The sequence below is a fragment of the Rhinoraja longicauda genome, chromosome 20, assembly GCF_053455715.1.
Source record: "Rhinoraja longicauda isolate Sanriku21f chromosome 20, sRhiLon1.1, whole genome shotgun sequence".
Lineage (NCBI taxonomy): Eukaryota > Metazoa > Chordata > Chondrichthyes > Rajiformes > Arhynchobatidae > Rhinoraja > Rhinoraja longicauda.
In genome coordinates, this window is record NC_135972.1 from 20,469,233 (window position 1) to 20,483,343 (window position 14,111).

Below are 14,111 nucleotides of genomic sequence, written 5' to 3' on the forward strand. Positions count from 1 at the left end.
CGGACCATAAACCCTTGACTTTTGCTTTTTCCAAATTGTCCGACCCATGGTCGGCCCGCCAGCAGCGGCACCTGACTGCCATCTCTGAGTTTACCACCGATGTCCGTCATGTCGCGGGTAAGCTTAATGCCATTGCTGACGCTCTGTCTCGGCCTGCTTTTTCCCCCATTTCAGCGGTAGACTGCGAGGTGGATCCCCAAGAGCTTGCGGAGGCACAGCTCCTGGCGGACACCGCCTCGTCATACCAGTCCGCCACTTCGGGGTTGAAGTTGGCTCAGGTGGCCTGCGGGCCGGCGGACACAAAAGTCTGGTGTGATGTTTCCCTTCCCCGTCCCAGGCCGGTGGTGCCGGCCTCCCTCCAGCGCCGGGTGTTTGATACCATTCACGGGCTGGCGCACCCGTCCATCCGCTCCACCTCTGCCTTAGTGGCCGCTCGGTTTATGTGGCATGGCCTGCGAAAGCAGGTAGCCGCTTGGGCCCGTTCCTGCGTTCCCTGCCAGACCGCTAAAGTTCAACGTGATGTCCAGACCCCGGAACAAGTGTTTGCGGTTCCAGCGGTCCGTTTTTTCCATATTCATGTGGATTTAGTTGGACCTTTACCTTTCTCCCGGGGCTACACCCATCTGCTCACGGTGGTGGATCGGTTCACCCGGTGGCCGGAGGCTTTCCCATTGTCCGATACCTCCGCTGCCTCTTGTGCCAGGACCTGGCCCTCCATTGGGTGGCCCGTTTCGGTGTTCCGTCCGTTATTATCACTGACAGGGGGCCACAGTTAACCTCTACCCTCTGGGCCACACTGGCAGAGCTGTACGGCTCCCGGTTGCAACACACCACGGCGTACCACCCACAGGCTAATGGGCTCGTGGAGAGGTTCCACAGGCAACTTAAGGCGGCCCTCAGTGCAAGGCTGGAAGGCCCGGACTGGGTAGACCAACTTCCCTGGGTCCTTTTGGGCATCCGGACTGCTCCTAAGCAGGACCTCGGTGCTTCGTCTGCGGAACTAGTATATGGCTCGAGTGCCTGGTGATTTGCTGCCGGAGTCCTCTGGTCAGCTGCCTTCAGTTCCATCGGTGTTAGCATCACTCTGGGCACGCGTGGGTTCCCTGGCTCCGGTTCCTACTTCGCGTCATGGGTGTTTCATGGTGCATGAACCGCCTGCCTTGAAGGACTGTGAGTTTGTGTTTCTGCGTCGGGATGCCCATCGTTCCCCGTTGCAGAGGGTCTATGAAGGGCCGTTCCGAGTTTCGCGTAAAGGGACAGTCACCTTCACCTTGGACGTGGGCAGCAGGAGTGAGCTCATCTCGGTGTCCAGGCTTAAACCTGCGCACTTGGATCCGGACAGCCCTGTCCTGGTCGGCCAACCGCCTCGGCGGGGCCGTCCTCCTGCGGTTACACCCGGTCCAGGACCCCCCGCTCCTGTGGTTCCGGCTGCCCCTCTCCTTATTCATTCTGGTCGCGAAATCCGGCTCCCTGCTAGTTTCCGTACCTCGGGTTCTGGGGGGGGGTCATGTAGCGACCATAGAGATGGGTCCTGGGAGTCAAACCCTCAGATTGGCCAGCAAGGTCACGTGTGGGTGCGACCGTAGGGATTGGTTCACAGAGTGAGACCGCTGATTGGACAGCGTCGTCACGTGTGGTTTTGGCGCCCAAAACCAGTAATTGGGAGACATCTTCGAAGTGAACAGTTAGAATTAATGGTTGTCTGTAATCTCATTCGTTAAACTTTGTGATCGAATATTGCTGTCGCAATAAACTTCTTCAACAAAGAACGAGCCTCCAGACTCGCCATACGATTGTACAAAGCATTGGTTAGACTGCACTTAGAGTACTGTCTACAGTTCTGGTCGCCACACTACAGGAAGGGATTGGCAGCAGAAGAGAGAGTACAGAAGATATTCGCTGTGCTCGCTGTGCTGGGATCTGCCACTCGTCAACTATTTTAACTCGCCGCGCAGATTGACAAGGATTTAAACTAAGGGAGTCGAGTGCTATGGACAGACTGGGAAGGTGTGCTGTGACCAAGATTAGATCAGCCATGATCTTATTGAAGAGTTCAACTGGTTTAAGGGATTACCTGGACTACCCTGAACCTATTTCTTGTGCAATAAGACCAAAAGACATAGGAGCAGAATTAGACCATTAAGCCCATCATCTACTCTGCCATTTGACCATGACTGATCTATTTTTTCTTCTCAACTACATGTTATGTTCTTCTTTATCATGAATCACTAAAGTGTAGATGCCTTGATTCTAATAGCACGCAACAAAAACGATTATCGGTACACGTGACAATAAACTTTTTGCGGTTGCAGCTCCTAGACTGTGGAACAGCATTCCTCTCCCCATCAGAACTGCCCCCTCCATCGACTCCTTTAAGTCCAGGCTCAAAACCTATTTCTACTCCCTAGCGTGTGAGGCCCTCTGAGGGGGCGCTGTGAACTGTTTATGTATGTGCTGTTATGTTTGTGTGCCATTGTATGTCCGTTCTTCTTAGTACCTGAACTGATGTGCAGCACTTTGGTCAACGTGGGTTGTTTTTAAATGTGGTATACAAATAAAATTGACTTGACTTGACTTGACATGATGCAAGACTGCCAACCTGTAACTTTCCTTCTTATTATTAGGTTTAGGTTCATTATTGTCACATGCATCAAGTTACAGTGAAAGAATGTTTTGAATGCTAGCCAATCAAACCATATAATACTATGCATAATGAATACATAAAAGTCAAATTCAAGTACCATAGGTAAAGCAAAGGGGAAAATACAGAGTGCAGAATATAATTCTCAGCATCGTAGTGCAACAGTCCAATGCCCTCAAAAGGGTAGAGGTAAATTGGACTGCACCCTCGCTTATGGAAGGACTGTGTCCTCAGACGCTGCCTGACTGCTGAGCATTTCCAGCCTTTCTCTGATTTTTGTTCTGACATCCACCATCTGTGGTACCTAGCTCCGGATGTAAGTTCAGAGCACCCTGCCAACGGCCACAGGTGTACCATCAGTTGAAAGCAACGGATAATTTTGTTCCTCACTGTCTAAGAATGGGAGTTGTTATTGGCAGAGAGGTTTTTTCTTCATTTTCTAATTGTTGCCTCTGTGCCTGCCTCCTGTGCTGAGCTGAACAGCGTGGAATAATGAGAGGTAATTACCATCCTTGTCAGCTTCTGTGTCTCAGCTCCTCCTGGGACAAATGCTTCTGCCTCACTTGACAGGAACATCAAAGGATTTCCTACAGCCTTGTTCATTTACTTCATGTTCTACTGCCATTTTATAACATTACATCTAATCCTACCAATTAATCATAACTTGCAGACTTAATTGAAATATATCCTCAACTATACTTCTATTTTTTCATACTTTGAATTTTAAATGAATATTGATCAGCATACCACTTTCTTTGCCGTGTTTTTAAAGGTGTTATAAAGTAAAATGGTTACTCCATCATTAGGCAGCTAAATTACTATCTTTCGAAACAAAAGGAAGATAAATTAGTTTCTTTTGGGGCTTTTTTTTGCGCATATCATTTCACCTCTCACTCATTCACAGTTAGTTCCAAGTTCCTTTAATGTTTATTTTCAACCTCCTCCCAGTATTCTTTCAGGCAACTCATTCACACACCAAGATACCTAGGTATGGATGAAACTTAGTCATAGAAGCACAGAGTCATACAGCACCAAAACACACCCTTCAGTTCAAAATGTTCATTCCGACCAAGATGCCGCATCTAAGATAGTTCTACCTGTCCGCGTTTGGCCCATATCCCTCTAAATCTTTCCTGTCCATGTACCTGTCCAAGTGTCTTTTAAATGTTGTTAAAGTAACTGCCTCAACTACCTCCTCTGACAGCTCGTTCCATCCTCTGAGTGAAAATGTTGCCTCTCAGGTTCCTATTAACTCTTTCCCCTCTCACCTTAAATCTACGCCCTCCAGTTCTTGATTCCACAACCCCAGGATAAAGACTACGCATTCTTCCTATCTATTCATCTCATGATTCTAGACACCTCTATAAGATTATCCCTTAGCCTCCTGAGCTCCAAGTAATAGGGTCCCAGCTTTACCAACCTCTCCCTATCGCTCAGTCCTGGCTTGTTTTCTCTTGCTCTTATGCTAAAATCATGAGGGGCATGTAGGTTAATTGGCTTTTGTAAATTGTCCCCAGTGTGTAGGGAGTGGATGTGAAAGTGGGATAACATAGAACTAAGATACATAGGACTGAAACACACACACACAGGAAGACACACACACACACACACACACACACACACACACACGCTCAAACAAACACAAACACACACACACACACACACACACACACACACACACACACACAGGAAGACACACACACACACACGCTCAAACAAACACACGCACACACACACACACACACACACACACACAGGAAGACACACACACACACACGCTCAAACAAACACAAACACACACACACGCGCTCAAACAAACACAAACACACACACACACCTACACACACACAAACACCCACACACACACAGACACACAAGCACACACAAGCATACACACACATGCACACACACACACATACACACACACACACACACACACACGCACACACACACACACACACACACACACACACACACACACACACACACACACACACACACACACACACACTTCTCTCAGTCCCTGCCACTGCTTAAGGTCAACACCAGTTAGTTTTCATCTCGCCCTATCTCACACTTCTCCACCATCATGAGTTTTTTGAGGCTCCATTAGCACAGCCAAAGGACAGCCAGGAAAAGCACAAAGGTTCCCTACTCACAGTTGCAAGCTTCTCGATGAACTCGTCCGGAGCTCCCAGAGATGCCAGCCCTATCTCCTGCAGGAAACGGGGCGGAATGGAGTTACATAGTGACACTGGATCAGAACCACAAATTAAAATAAATCTTCCAATCATAAGAAGCTTTAGGAAGCCAATTTTACTCAAGTTTTGTACTATTATTAATAAATCGGATATGGGAACCAGCATTACGGTCAACATTTATTGCCCACACAGTGGATGGCTTGATTGTAATCATGAAGAGCCTTTCCGCTGACTGGATGGGACACAACAAATGGCTTTTCACTGTTCCTCAGCACATGTGACGATAATAAACTAAACGAAACTAAAGATAGACACAAAGTGCTGGAGTAACTCAGCGAATCAAGAGAAAAAGGATGGATGATATTTCAGGTTGGGACCAATCTTCCCACACAGTACTTCCCTCCACAGTACCTCACCCAAGCCTCCTTCCACTCCCCCCCCCCCCCCCGTCACCCCCCCCCCCCCCCCCCCCCCGACCTCTGTCGTGTTTTCACCATCCCTCCTGATCTCTCTCTTTCCAATTCAGAATGTTCTGTCTTTAACAGAGGCCTTAAGTATTTAAAATAACCTAGGAAGAATGGTCGTCCCGATCAGGAACATCACCCATCTTTTCTCTCCAGAGATGCTGCCTGACCCACTGAATTACTCCAGCACTTTGTATCTCTCTTTGATAGTCATAGTCATAGAGTCCTACAGCACAGAAAGAGGCCCTTCGGCCCATCGTGTCCGCGCCGCCCGTTACCAAACACAGTCTAATTTTAATCCCAAAACAGTTCTTTGCTTCTAAACTAAACCGAACTTTACACCTCCGATTTCTGAACCGAGATATCAGCTTGGCCCAGTTGTCCCTTTAGCACTGGCATCCTGAGAGGGTGTTGATCAAAACTGCCCTTACCTGTGAAAACTGGGCAAAGCTTGGGTTGGCGAAGAGTGGCACATGTCCCAGCAGTTCATGACACACGTCCCTGTGGATGGGTCACAACACGTTTACATGAGCACAGAAGTCAGAGCAGGAGTCAGCCATACAAGCTGACAGCCCCACAGCCATACGACACTCAGTAAGATCTGTACTGATGTACATAGAGCATACAATGCTGGGATGGCATCACTGGCCATTTGATTAGTATGGGTGTCAGGGGTTACGGGGGACGGCTGTTTGAGAGGGAAAGGTAGGTCAGCCATGATTGAATGGCAGAGCTGACAATGGGACGGATGGCCTAATTCTGCTCCTATATCCTATGAACTTATGAACCATCACGAAATGGCAATAGGTAAGTTTGCTGACAACACCAAAATTGGAGGAGTTCCCGACATTGAGGAAGGCTGCCAGAAGATACAGCGGGATATAGATTGGCTACAGAACTAGGCGGAGAAATGGCAGATGGAGTTTAACCCTTGCAAGTGTGAGGCATTGCGCTTTGGGAGGTTGAATGTAAGGGTTAATGGCAAGTATACAGTTAATGGCAAGACTCTTCACAGCATTGATGTGCAGAGGGATCTTGGAGTTCAAGTTCATAGCTCACTGAAGGTGGCAGCACAAGTAGATAGGGTGGTAAAGAAGTGAGAGTGAGACTAAACTCAAATTGGAGGAACAGCATCTCATATTCCGCTTGGGCAGCTGACAGCCCAGTGGTATGTATATTGATTTCTCTCACTTCAGGTAGCCCCGGCATTCCCTCTCTCTCGATCCCTCCCCCACCCAAGTCACACTAGCTTCTCATTTTCACCCTATAAACAGCTGACAATGGTCTGTTTCCTTTATCATCGTTACTTTTTTGCATATTTTTAATTCATTGTTCTTTATCTCTCCACATCACCGACTATATCTTTCCTTTCCCTTATCCCTAACCAGTCTGGGGAAGGGTCTCGACCCAAAACATCACCCATTCCTTCTCTCCAGAGATGCTACCTGTCCCACTGAGTTACTCCAGCCTTTTGTGTCTATCTTCGTGGGAAAGAAGGCATATGGTATGATTCTCTTCATTGCTAGGGGCATTGAATATAAGAGGCAAGAAGTCATGTCGCAACTCTATAGGACTTTGGTTAGGCTGCATTTGGATTATTTCGTACAGTTCTGATTGCCCTCATTAAAGGAAAGATGTGGAGGTTTAGAGAGGGTGCAGAGGAGGTTTATCAAGGGCTACCTGGATTAGAGGATATTACAGACAGGGAGAGGTTGGACAGACTTGGATTGTTTTCTGTGGAACGTCGGAGGTTGAGGGGAGACCAGATAGAAGTGTACAATATTATGAGAAGCATAGATAGGGTAGACCATAGATAGGGTAGACAGGCAGTACCTTTTCCCAGTGGAAATATCTAACACTAGAGGACTTAGCTATACGATTAGAGGAGCAAAATTGAATGGACATGTGTCGGGCAAGTTTTTTACACAGAGGAGTGGGGGCCTGGAACGCACTGCCGGGAATGGTTGTAGAGACAGATACGACAGTGGCATTTAAGTGGCTTTTAGATAGGTACATGGATATGGATGGATGTGGCTCACATGCAGGCAGGGGAGATTAGTTTAACTTGACATCATGTTATGCACAAACATTGTGCTGTACTGTTCTAGGTTCTAAGTCTCCAAGAAGTGATTTGGGGAGGAACCGAGAGGAGGTGATACCTATCATTCTTCAGCCACCTTGGGGGCAGAGGTAGCAAGATCCTAACCTCCTGGTCCCAGACTTAATGACTTTCTCTTTGTCTCTTAATATTGAATTGTCATCTCTTGAATTTCTAAATTCCAGTGAATGTGATGTGAGTTTCCCTTGACCTTCCCTTGTGACTTAGCCCTCAGAGTACAGCAGCATTCAGGTGAATCTGTGCCGATCTTTCCGTGAGGCCATTCTCTCCTTCCTGAAGTGTCGTACCAAGACCAGTTAACAAGACAGAGACACAAAGAACTGCAGATGCTGGTTTATCAAAAAAAGACACAAAGTACTGGAGTGACTTTGCCAGGCACCAGGCACCAGGCACCATCTCTGAAGAAGGGTCCTAAGCCAAACGACACCTATCCATGTTTTCCAGAGATGCTGCCTGATCTACCGGCACGGTGGCGCTGTCTTACAGCGCCAAGGACCTGGGTTCAATCCTGACTACAGGTGCTGTCTGTAATGAGTTTGTACATTTTCCCTGTGTTTCTCCGGGTGCCCTGGTTTCCTCCCACACTCTAAAGGTTTGTAGGTTAATTTGGCTTTAGTAAAAATTTTCAATTACTTCTAGTGTGTAGGATAGTGTTCGTCTATGGGGTGATCGCTGGTTGGCATGGAATCGGTGGGCTGAAGGGCCTGTTTCTGCACTGTATCTCTAAAGTACACAAAACCTGAGCATTACTTCTACTTTTCACCCATCCTCTTCTCTCCTCATCTGACACTTTTTTTTGTCCTGTTCATCTCTAGCCCATCTGCCAAATAAAATACCTCTCACCTCTATCCACTTATCACTTGCCAGGCTTTGTCTCGCCTCCCACATCTCTTTCTCCCCCCTACTCCATGTCTGAGGAAGGGTTCCGACCTGAAACCTTGTCTGTCCGTTCCCTCCACAGATGCTGCCTGACCCATTGAGTTCCTCCAGCACTTTGTGTTTTGCTCAAGAGATCCAGCACCTGCAGTTCCTTGTGTCATCACTTCTACCCAGCCATCCCTTGACAGGAAGGCCGACATGTCACGAGCTTTCTTGACTATTTTCCGGGCCTGTTTGTGACATTTTAGTGGTCCATCAATTTCAGACAGTGGGCTATTACAATGCCCCCAGCTTCTGTTAGCTCCACCCCCTCCATTAAGAGTAACACTCACGGTTCAGGCGTGTACATGGGTCGAGATCCGTGTCGGATGTACTGGGTGGAATGGAAGACACGGAATGCAAGGCCCGCCAGGAAATCCCGGGAGGAAAGAAGTCCGGCCACTGGACGTAAACGGAAGCCGGTGCAAGCTGTCGAGGTGAGATACAAGGCGGGTCAGTGTCCGTGTCGAAGCTTGTCTCACCCACCCGTCGTGCCAAAGCATAAGGGAACGTATCTGATCATCCAGACCCTGAACGTGAGAGGAATCAGACTGGGGATAGCTTGAAGATGGGCACAAAATGGTGGAGTAACTCAGTGGGTCAGGCAGCATCTCGGGAGAGAAGGAATAAGTGTGTGACTGTGCTGTGCTTTGTGTTTAGAGGGATCTGATTGAGATATACAAAATCACAAGGGGGTCATAGATAGAAACTGTTCCCCTCAGCTGAAGGATCTACAGTATGAGGGAAGATGTTTAAGTTAAGGGGTTGGAGGTTTAGAGGAGAATTTAAGAAATAATAATTTTTATCTGGCAGATAGTTAAAACATGTGGTGGTTATTCAGGGATGGAGGGGTATATATCATGTGCAGGCAGAGGAGATTTAACTTGGCATCACATTCGGCAAGGAGGGCCCGTTCCCATGCTGTACTGCTCTAAGTATCTCTTGTCCCAAAGGCTTCTGTGGCTCGGTGTCTATTCGTCTTGTGGCAAAGACCCTGTGAAAGATACAAGGAGTTATGGTTTCATTAAAGCATCATGCGAATGCAAGTTAACATCTCATCACTTACACTGCAGGAACTTGGAGACGTCCTGGAGCTGGGGAATGTTGTGCTTCTTATAGCCGCAGCACTCCTCCAGCAATGGGAAGACGCTGTTATGTTCATGGCAGGCGTGTGTCGGGTAGAGGGACTTCAGCTCCTGGAAGACAACACTCCAGGTGTTCTTTTCCTCCTCTGTGTATTCCACTTTGGGAATGTCATCACCACTGTGGCAGTGCAGAGAGGGAGAGAATTTATATACTGCTGTGGAGGTGAGAGCTGAGAATAGGTTGAGTTGAGTTGATTTTAGTGTAGTTTAGATTCATTTAGTTTTAGTTTAGTTTAGTTTAGTTTTGTTTGAGTTTGGTTTAGAGAAACAGGCCCTTCGGCCCATTGAGTCCGCGCCGGCCACCAATCGTACACTAGCACTATCCTACACACTAGGGACAATTTACAATTTTTACCGAAACCAATTAACCTACAAACCTGTACGTCTTTGGAGTGTGGGAGGAAACCGGAGCACCCAGAGAAAACCCACGCCATCCACAGTGTACAGATACATGATAAAGGGAATAGCGTTTAGTGTAAGATGGCGCCCAAGCCAGGCAACTATCTGCACGCCGGTCACAGGAGTAGATCTGTAATCGCCCATTACAATTGCTCCACTCCTTTAAACGCTTACGCCAACAGCAGCACTTCTTACACTCACTACGCTCTTCGTAATCTGCTCTCTTGTACAAAATGTTATTCCCATTCTGCTGTTTCTATTGTCGAATTGCTGGAGATGTGTGGGGCCAAGATGTTTTATACAAAGGGTGGTGAATGTTTGGAATTCGCTGCCAGGGTTGGTGGTGGAAACAGAGACAATAATGGCATTGATGAGGCCTCAGGATAGGCCCATGGACATGCAAGGAATGGAGGGATAGTGCAGGCAGAGGAGATTATTTTAACTTGACATCGTGTTTGGCACGGACACTGTGGGCTGAAGGGCCTGTTCCTGTGCTGTACTGTTCTATGTTTATGTTCTGTGGTCCATGAATGATGTACTTCCTGTAGTTAAACGCGCTATTTGGGGGAGATTACAAAATCGAATGGCTCACTGCAGCTGTGATAAAATTAAAATAGAATATTAACAGGTAAATTATATCAGCAGGGTAAATGACTCATCATTATAGTATTGTGTGCAATCTCCACTTAAATGTAAATTCTAACGGCTTCAGAGGACGTCATTCAGTAACCAAGGCCTTTGTAGTGGCCCTGATGAAGCACTCACACATAACAAAGCTAGCTTGCATAATAAACATATTTATACCTGATCTCCACTTGCTTTTGACAGCAAGAGGAAAGCAGAACGACAAACTATATTTAGGTCGTCTGCTATATTCTGACGTTCGAGTTGCTGAATCTTCCATCTTGGTGAAAATTTTCATCCATATCTGAATGGACTCCAAATCATCCCACTCGCTCGAGTTGATGGGATTCTTTCGTTAGACTTTGGACTTTAGACTTCTGAGATACAGCGCGGAAACAGGCCCTTCAGCCCACCTAGACCGCGTCGACCAGCGTACACTAACACTACACACTAGAGACAATATTACAATTTACAGAAGCCAATTAACCTTTGGAGTCTTTGCACGTCTTTGGAGTGTGGGAGGAAACTGGAGTACCTGGTTATTAATCTGATGTATTTAATGACTTGAATTTTAACTTCCCAGTTGTTATGGTGGGATTCAAAAACCTTTCTCCAGTCTTGCAATCTGTGGAAGAAAGTGCCCTTGTCCCTTTGGAGACACAAGAGACAGCAGATGCTGGAATCTGCGGAAGGAAATGGACAGGCGACATATGAATGAAGAAACAAGGAACTGCAGATGCTGGTTAACACACAAAAGGACACAAAGTGCTGAAGTAACTCAGCAGGTCAGGCAGCATCTCTAGAGAATATGGATAGGTGATGTTTTGGGACGAGACCCTTGTTTAGTTTGGTTTAGATCAGTTTAGTTTAGTTTTATTGGCACGTGTTCCGAGTTACAGTGAAATGTTTTTTATCTTCAGCCTGATTGTAGGGAAGGGGGAAGATGAAAGCTGGCAAAGGGGAGAGGCAGGACAAAGCGTGGCAGCTAATAGGTTCACACAGACGACGGGGATTGTGAAGAAGAGTTCCATCCCAAAACATTGTCTGTCTATTTCCCTCCACAGATGCTGCCTACCCCGCTGAGTTCCTCCAGCACTTTGTGTTTTGCTCAAGATTGCAGCATCTGCAGTTTCTCGTGTCTCCAAAGAGACATGGATGGGCTCTTGATATTGAGGGACTGTGGACGTTGAGTGATTGAGTCATTGAGTGAGATTTGGTCTCTTAAGTGCATCTGGAAAGAAGATAGGAGGGCACAGAACGCACACCAAGGGACCGCAGAGCAGGTTTGAGATGCTCTGTGTTCTGCTCTTTCCACTGGCTGTTCCTGTACTCACTGCCTGTAGTTGTACGCAATGTCAGCAAACTCCTTCCTGCGTGCTCGGTACGTGGGGTCCGTGAAGCCCTGGGAGCATGCAAAGAACAGCAAAAGCAGACGTTTGAGTCGAGAGACAACATAGAGAGTGGCTTTGATCAACACATTTCCACCAACCGGTCGGTCCAAGCGCACACTCAGAGAGACCGGCCGTGACTAATTTAGCAAATTATTTTGTTCTCATTCTGAAAAAGATATCCCTTTGTGAAACCTAATGAATTTTGGTTACGGCGAGTAATTAATCTTATTATGTTACCTCAATTACACTAATAACTGCAATTTTATAAAAGTCTACAATCTTACTGATGAAAAGCAACTGGCACCCATGCCACAGCTGTGTGTAATTTTCATTTGATTCCCGATTTGTGTCTGTGACTGTCCTTGAGGATGTTTGCAGTTATAGCTGTTTACATGTCTGTCTGCTCTGTTAGTAATTTGTAATATCTGTACCCGCGTGTACATTGTCTGTGCATAAAATATTATGAATGCATTTCTGTATGTACATTCTGCTTCAGTGTGCGCATGTATTTCTCACTGTGCTGTATGTGCAGGCGCCACTCTCATGTGAATACATCACCCGCAACAAAACATGCATTTTGTCTCCGGGCTCAGCTGAATCTGCTTATGTTTTGTATGTGCACATGTGTGGGTAGGTGTACATGCATGTGTCTGTGTGTGTATGTATGCGTGGGTAAGTGTACATGTGTCTATCTGTGTGTGCATGCATAAGTGGGCGTGCGTATATGTGTGTATCAGTGTGTGTATCCCTGTGTGTGTGTATCTGTGTGTGTGTGTGTGTGTGTGTGTGTGTGTGTGTGTGTGTGTGTGTGTGTGTGTGTGTGTGTGTGTGTGTGTGTGTGTGTGTGTGTGTGTGTGTGTGTGTGTGTGTGTGTTTGCATACCTGGATAAGTGTACGTGCATGTGTCTATGTTTGTATGTATGCATGGGTAAGTATGCATGCGTCTATCTGTGTGTGCATGGATAAGTGGACGTGCGTATATGCGTGTGTGCATCTGTCAATGTTTGTGTGTATCTGTGTGTGTGTGTGTGTGTGTGTGTGTGTGTGTGTGTGTGTGTGTGTGTGTGTGTGTGTGTGTGTTTGCATACCTGAGTAAGTGTACGTGCATGTGTGTGTTTGTATGTGCTTGTGCATATGTGGGTAAGTGTACGTGTGTGTGTCTGTGTATGATTTGTTCTATGTACATGAATATAGAAACATAGAAACAGAATATAGGTGTAGGAGTAGGCCATTCGACCCGTCGATGTTGAATATGTCTGTGCGCTTGTACGCGTGGGTGAGTTTACGTGCGTGTGTCTGTGTGCACGTGTCTCTGTGTTTGCGTATGTCTGTGTGTGTGAGTGTACATGCGTGGGTGAGTGTACATGCATGTGTCTGTACCAGCTGTGCCCTGGACCATGGGCATAACTCCAAGAGTGGGTCACCATGTCTCCAAGCAGGATGGGGAATGGTGGGCGGGGGGAGTAAATTTCCCAGACATTGGCTACTTACAGGATGGTCGGCATCAAGTTCTGACCCGTAGCTCAGGATCTGGTTTGCGAATCTGTCCAGGTCTTGTATTGTGCGAGGAAACCACGGAACTGGAGAAGGAAACATTAAAAAGGCCGGGAAATATGATATAAACGCAAGGGAAGGCCATTTGAAGATACAGGATAAAGGGAATAACATTTAGTGCAAGATAAAGTACATTAAAGTCTGATTAAAGATCGTTCGAAGTTCTCCAATGAGGTAGATGGGAGGTCAGGACCGCTCTCTAGATGGTGAGAGGATGGTTCAGTTGCCTGGTTGATTCAGTTGCCGAATAGTGAAAGGCCTGGATAGAGTGGATGTGGAGAAGATGTTTCCACTAGTGGGAGAGTCTACGACCAGAGTGCACAGCCACAAAATAAAAGGATGTACCTTTAATTTGGAGATGAGGAGGAATTTCTGTAGGGTGGTGATTCTGAGGGGGGTGAATTCATTGCCACAGACAGCAATGGAGGCTAAGTTAATAGATATTTTGAAGGTGGAGATGGATAGATACTTGATTACAATGGGTGTCAGGAGTTATGGGGAGGAGGCAGGTGAATGGGGCTGAGAGGGGAAAACAGAGAGGGGAGAGAGTGGTGAATCTGTGGAATTCTCTGCCAGAAGGTAGTTGAGGCCAGTTCATTGGCTGTATTTAAGAGGGAGTTAGATGTGGCCCTTGTGGCTAAAGGGATCAGGGGGT

General features: G+C 46.9%; 1 protein-coding gene across 1 annotated transcript in view; it reads right to left on the reverse strand.

Annotated features, from left to right (window-relative positions):
- Positions 1-14,111, reverse strand: part of pah (phenylalanine hydroxylase) — a 43,971-nt gene that overhangs the window by 10,179 nt on the left and 19,681 nt on the right. The window contains exons 4-9 of the mRNA XM_078417127.1: positions 13,394-13,482; positions 11,846-11,913; positions 9,410-9,606; positions 8,637-8,772; positions 5,738-5,807; positions 4,801-4,857 (exon numbers count right to left, since the gene is read on the reverse strand). Coding sequence (XP_078273253.1) covers positions 4,801-4,857; positions 5,738-5,807; positions 8,637-8,772; positions 9,410-9,606; positions 11,846-11,913; positions 13,394-13,482 — 617 coding nt within the window. The remainder of the gene's footprint in view (positions 1-4,800; positions 4,858-5,737; positions 5,808-8,636; positions 8,773-9,409; positions 9,607-11,845; positions 11,914-13,393; positions 13,483-14,111) is intronic.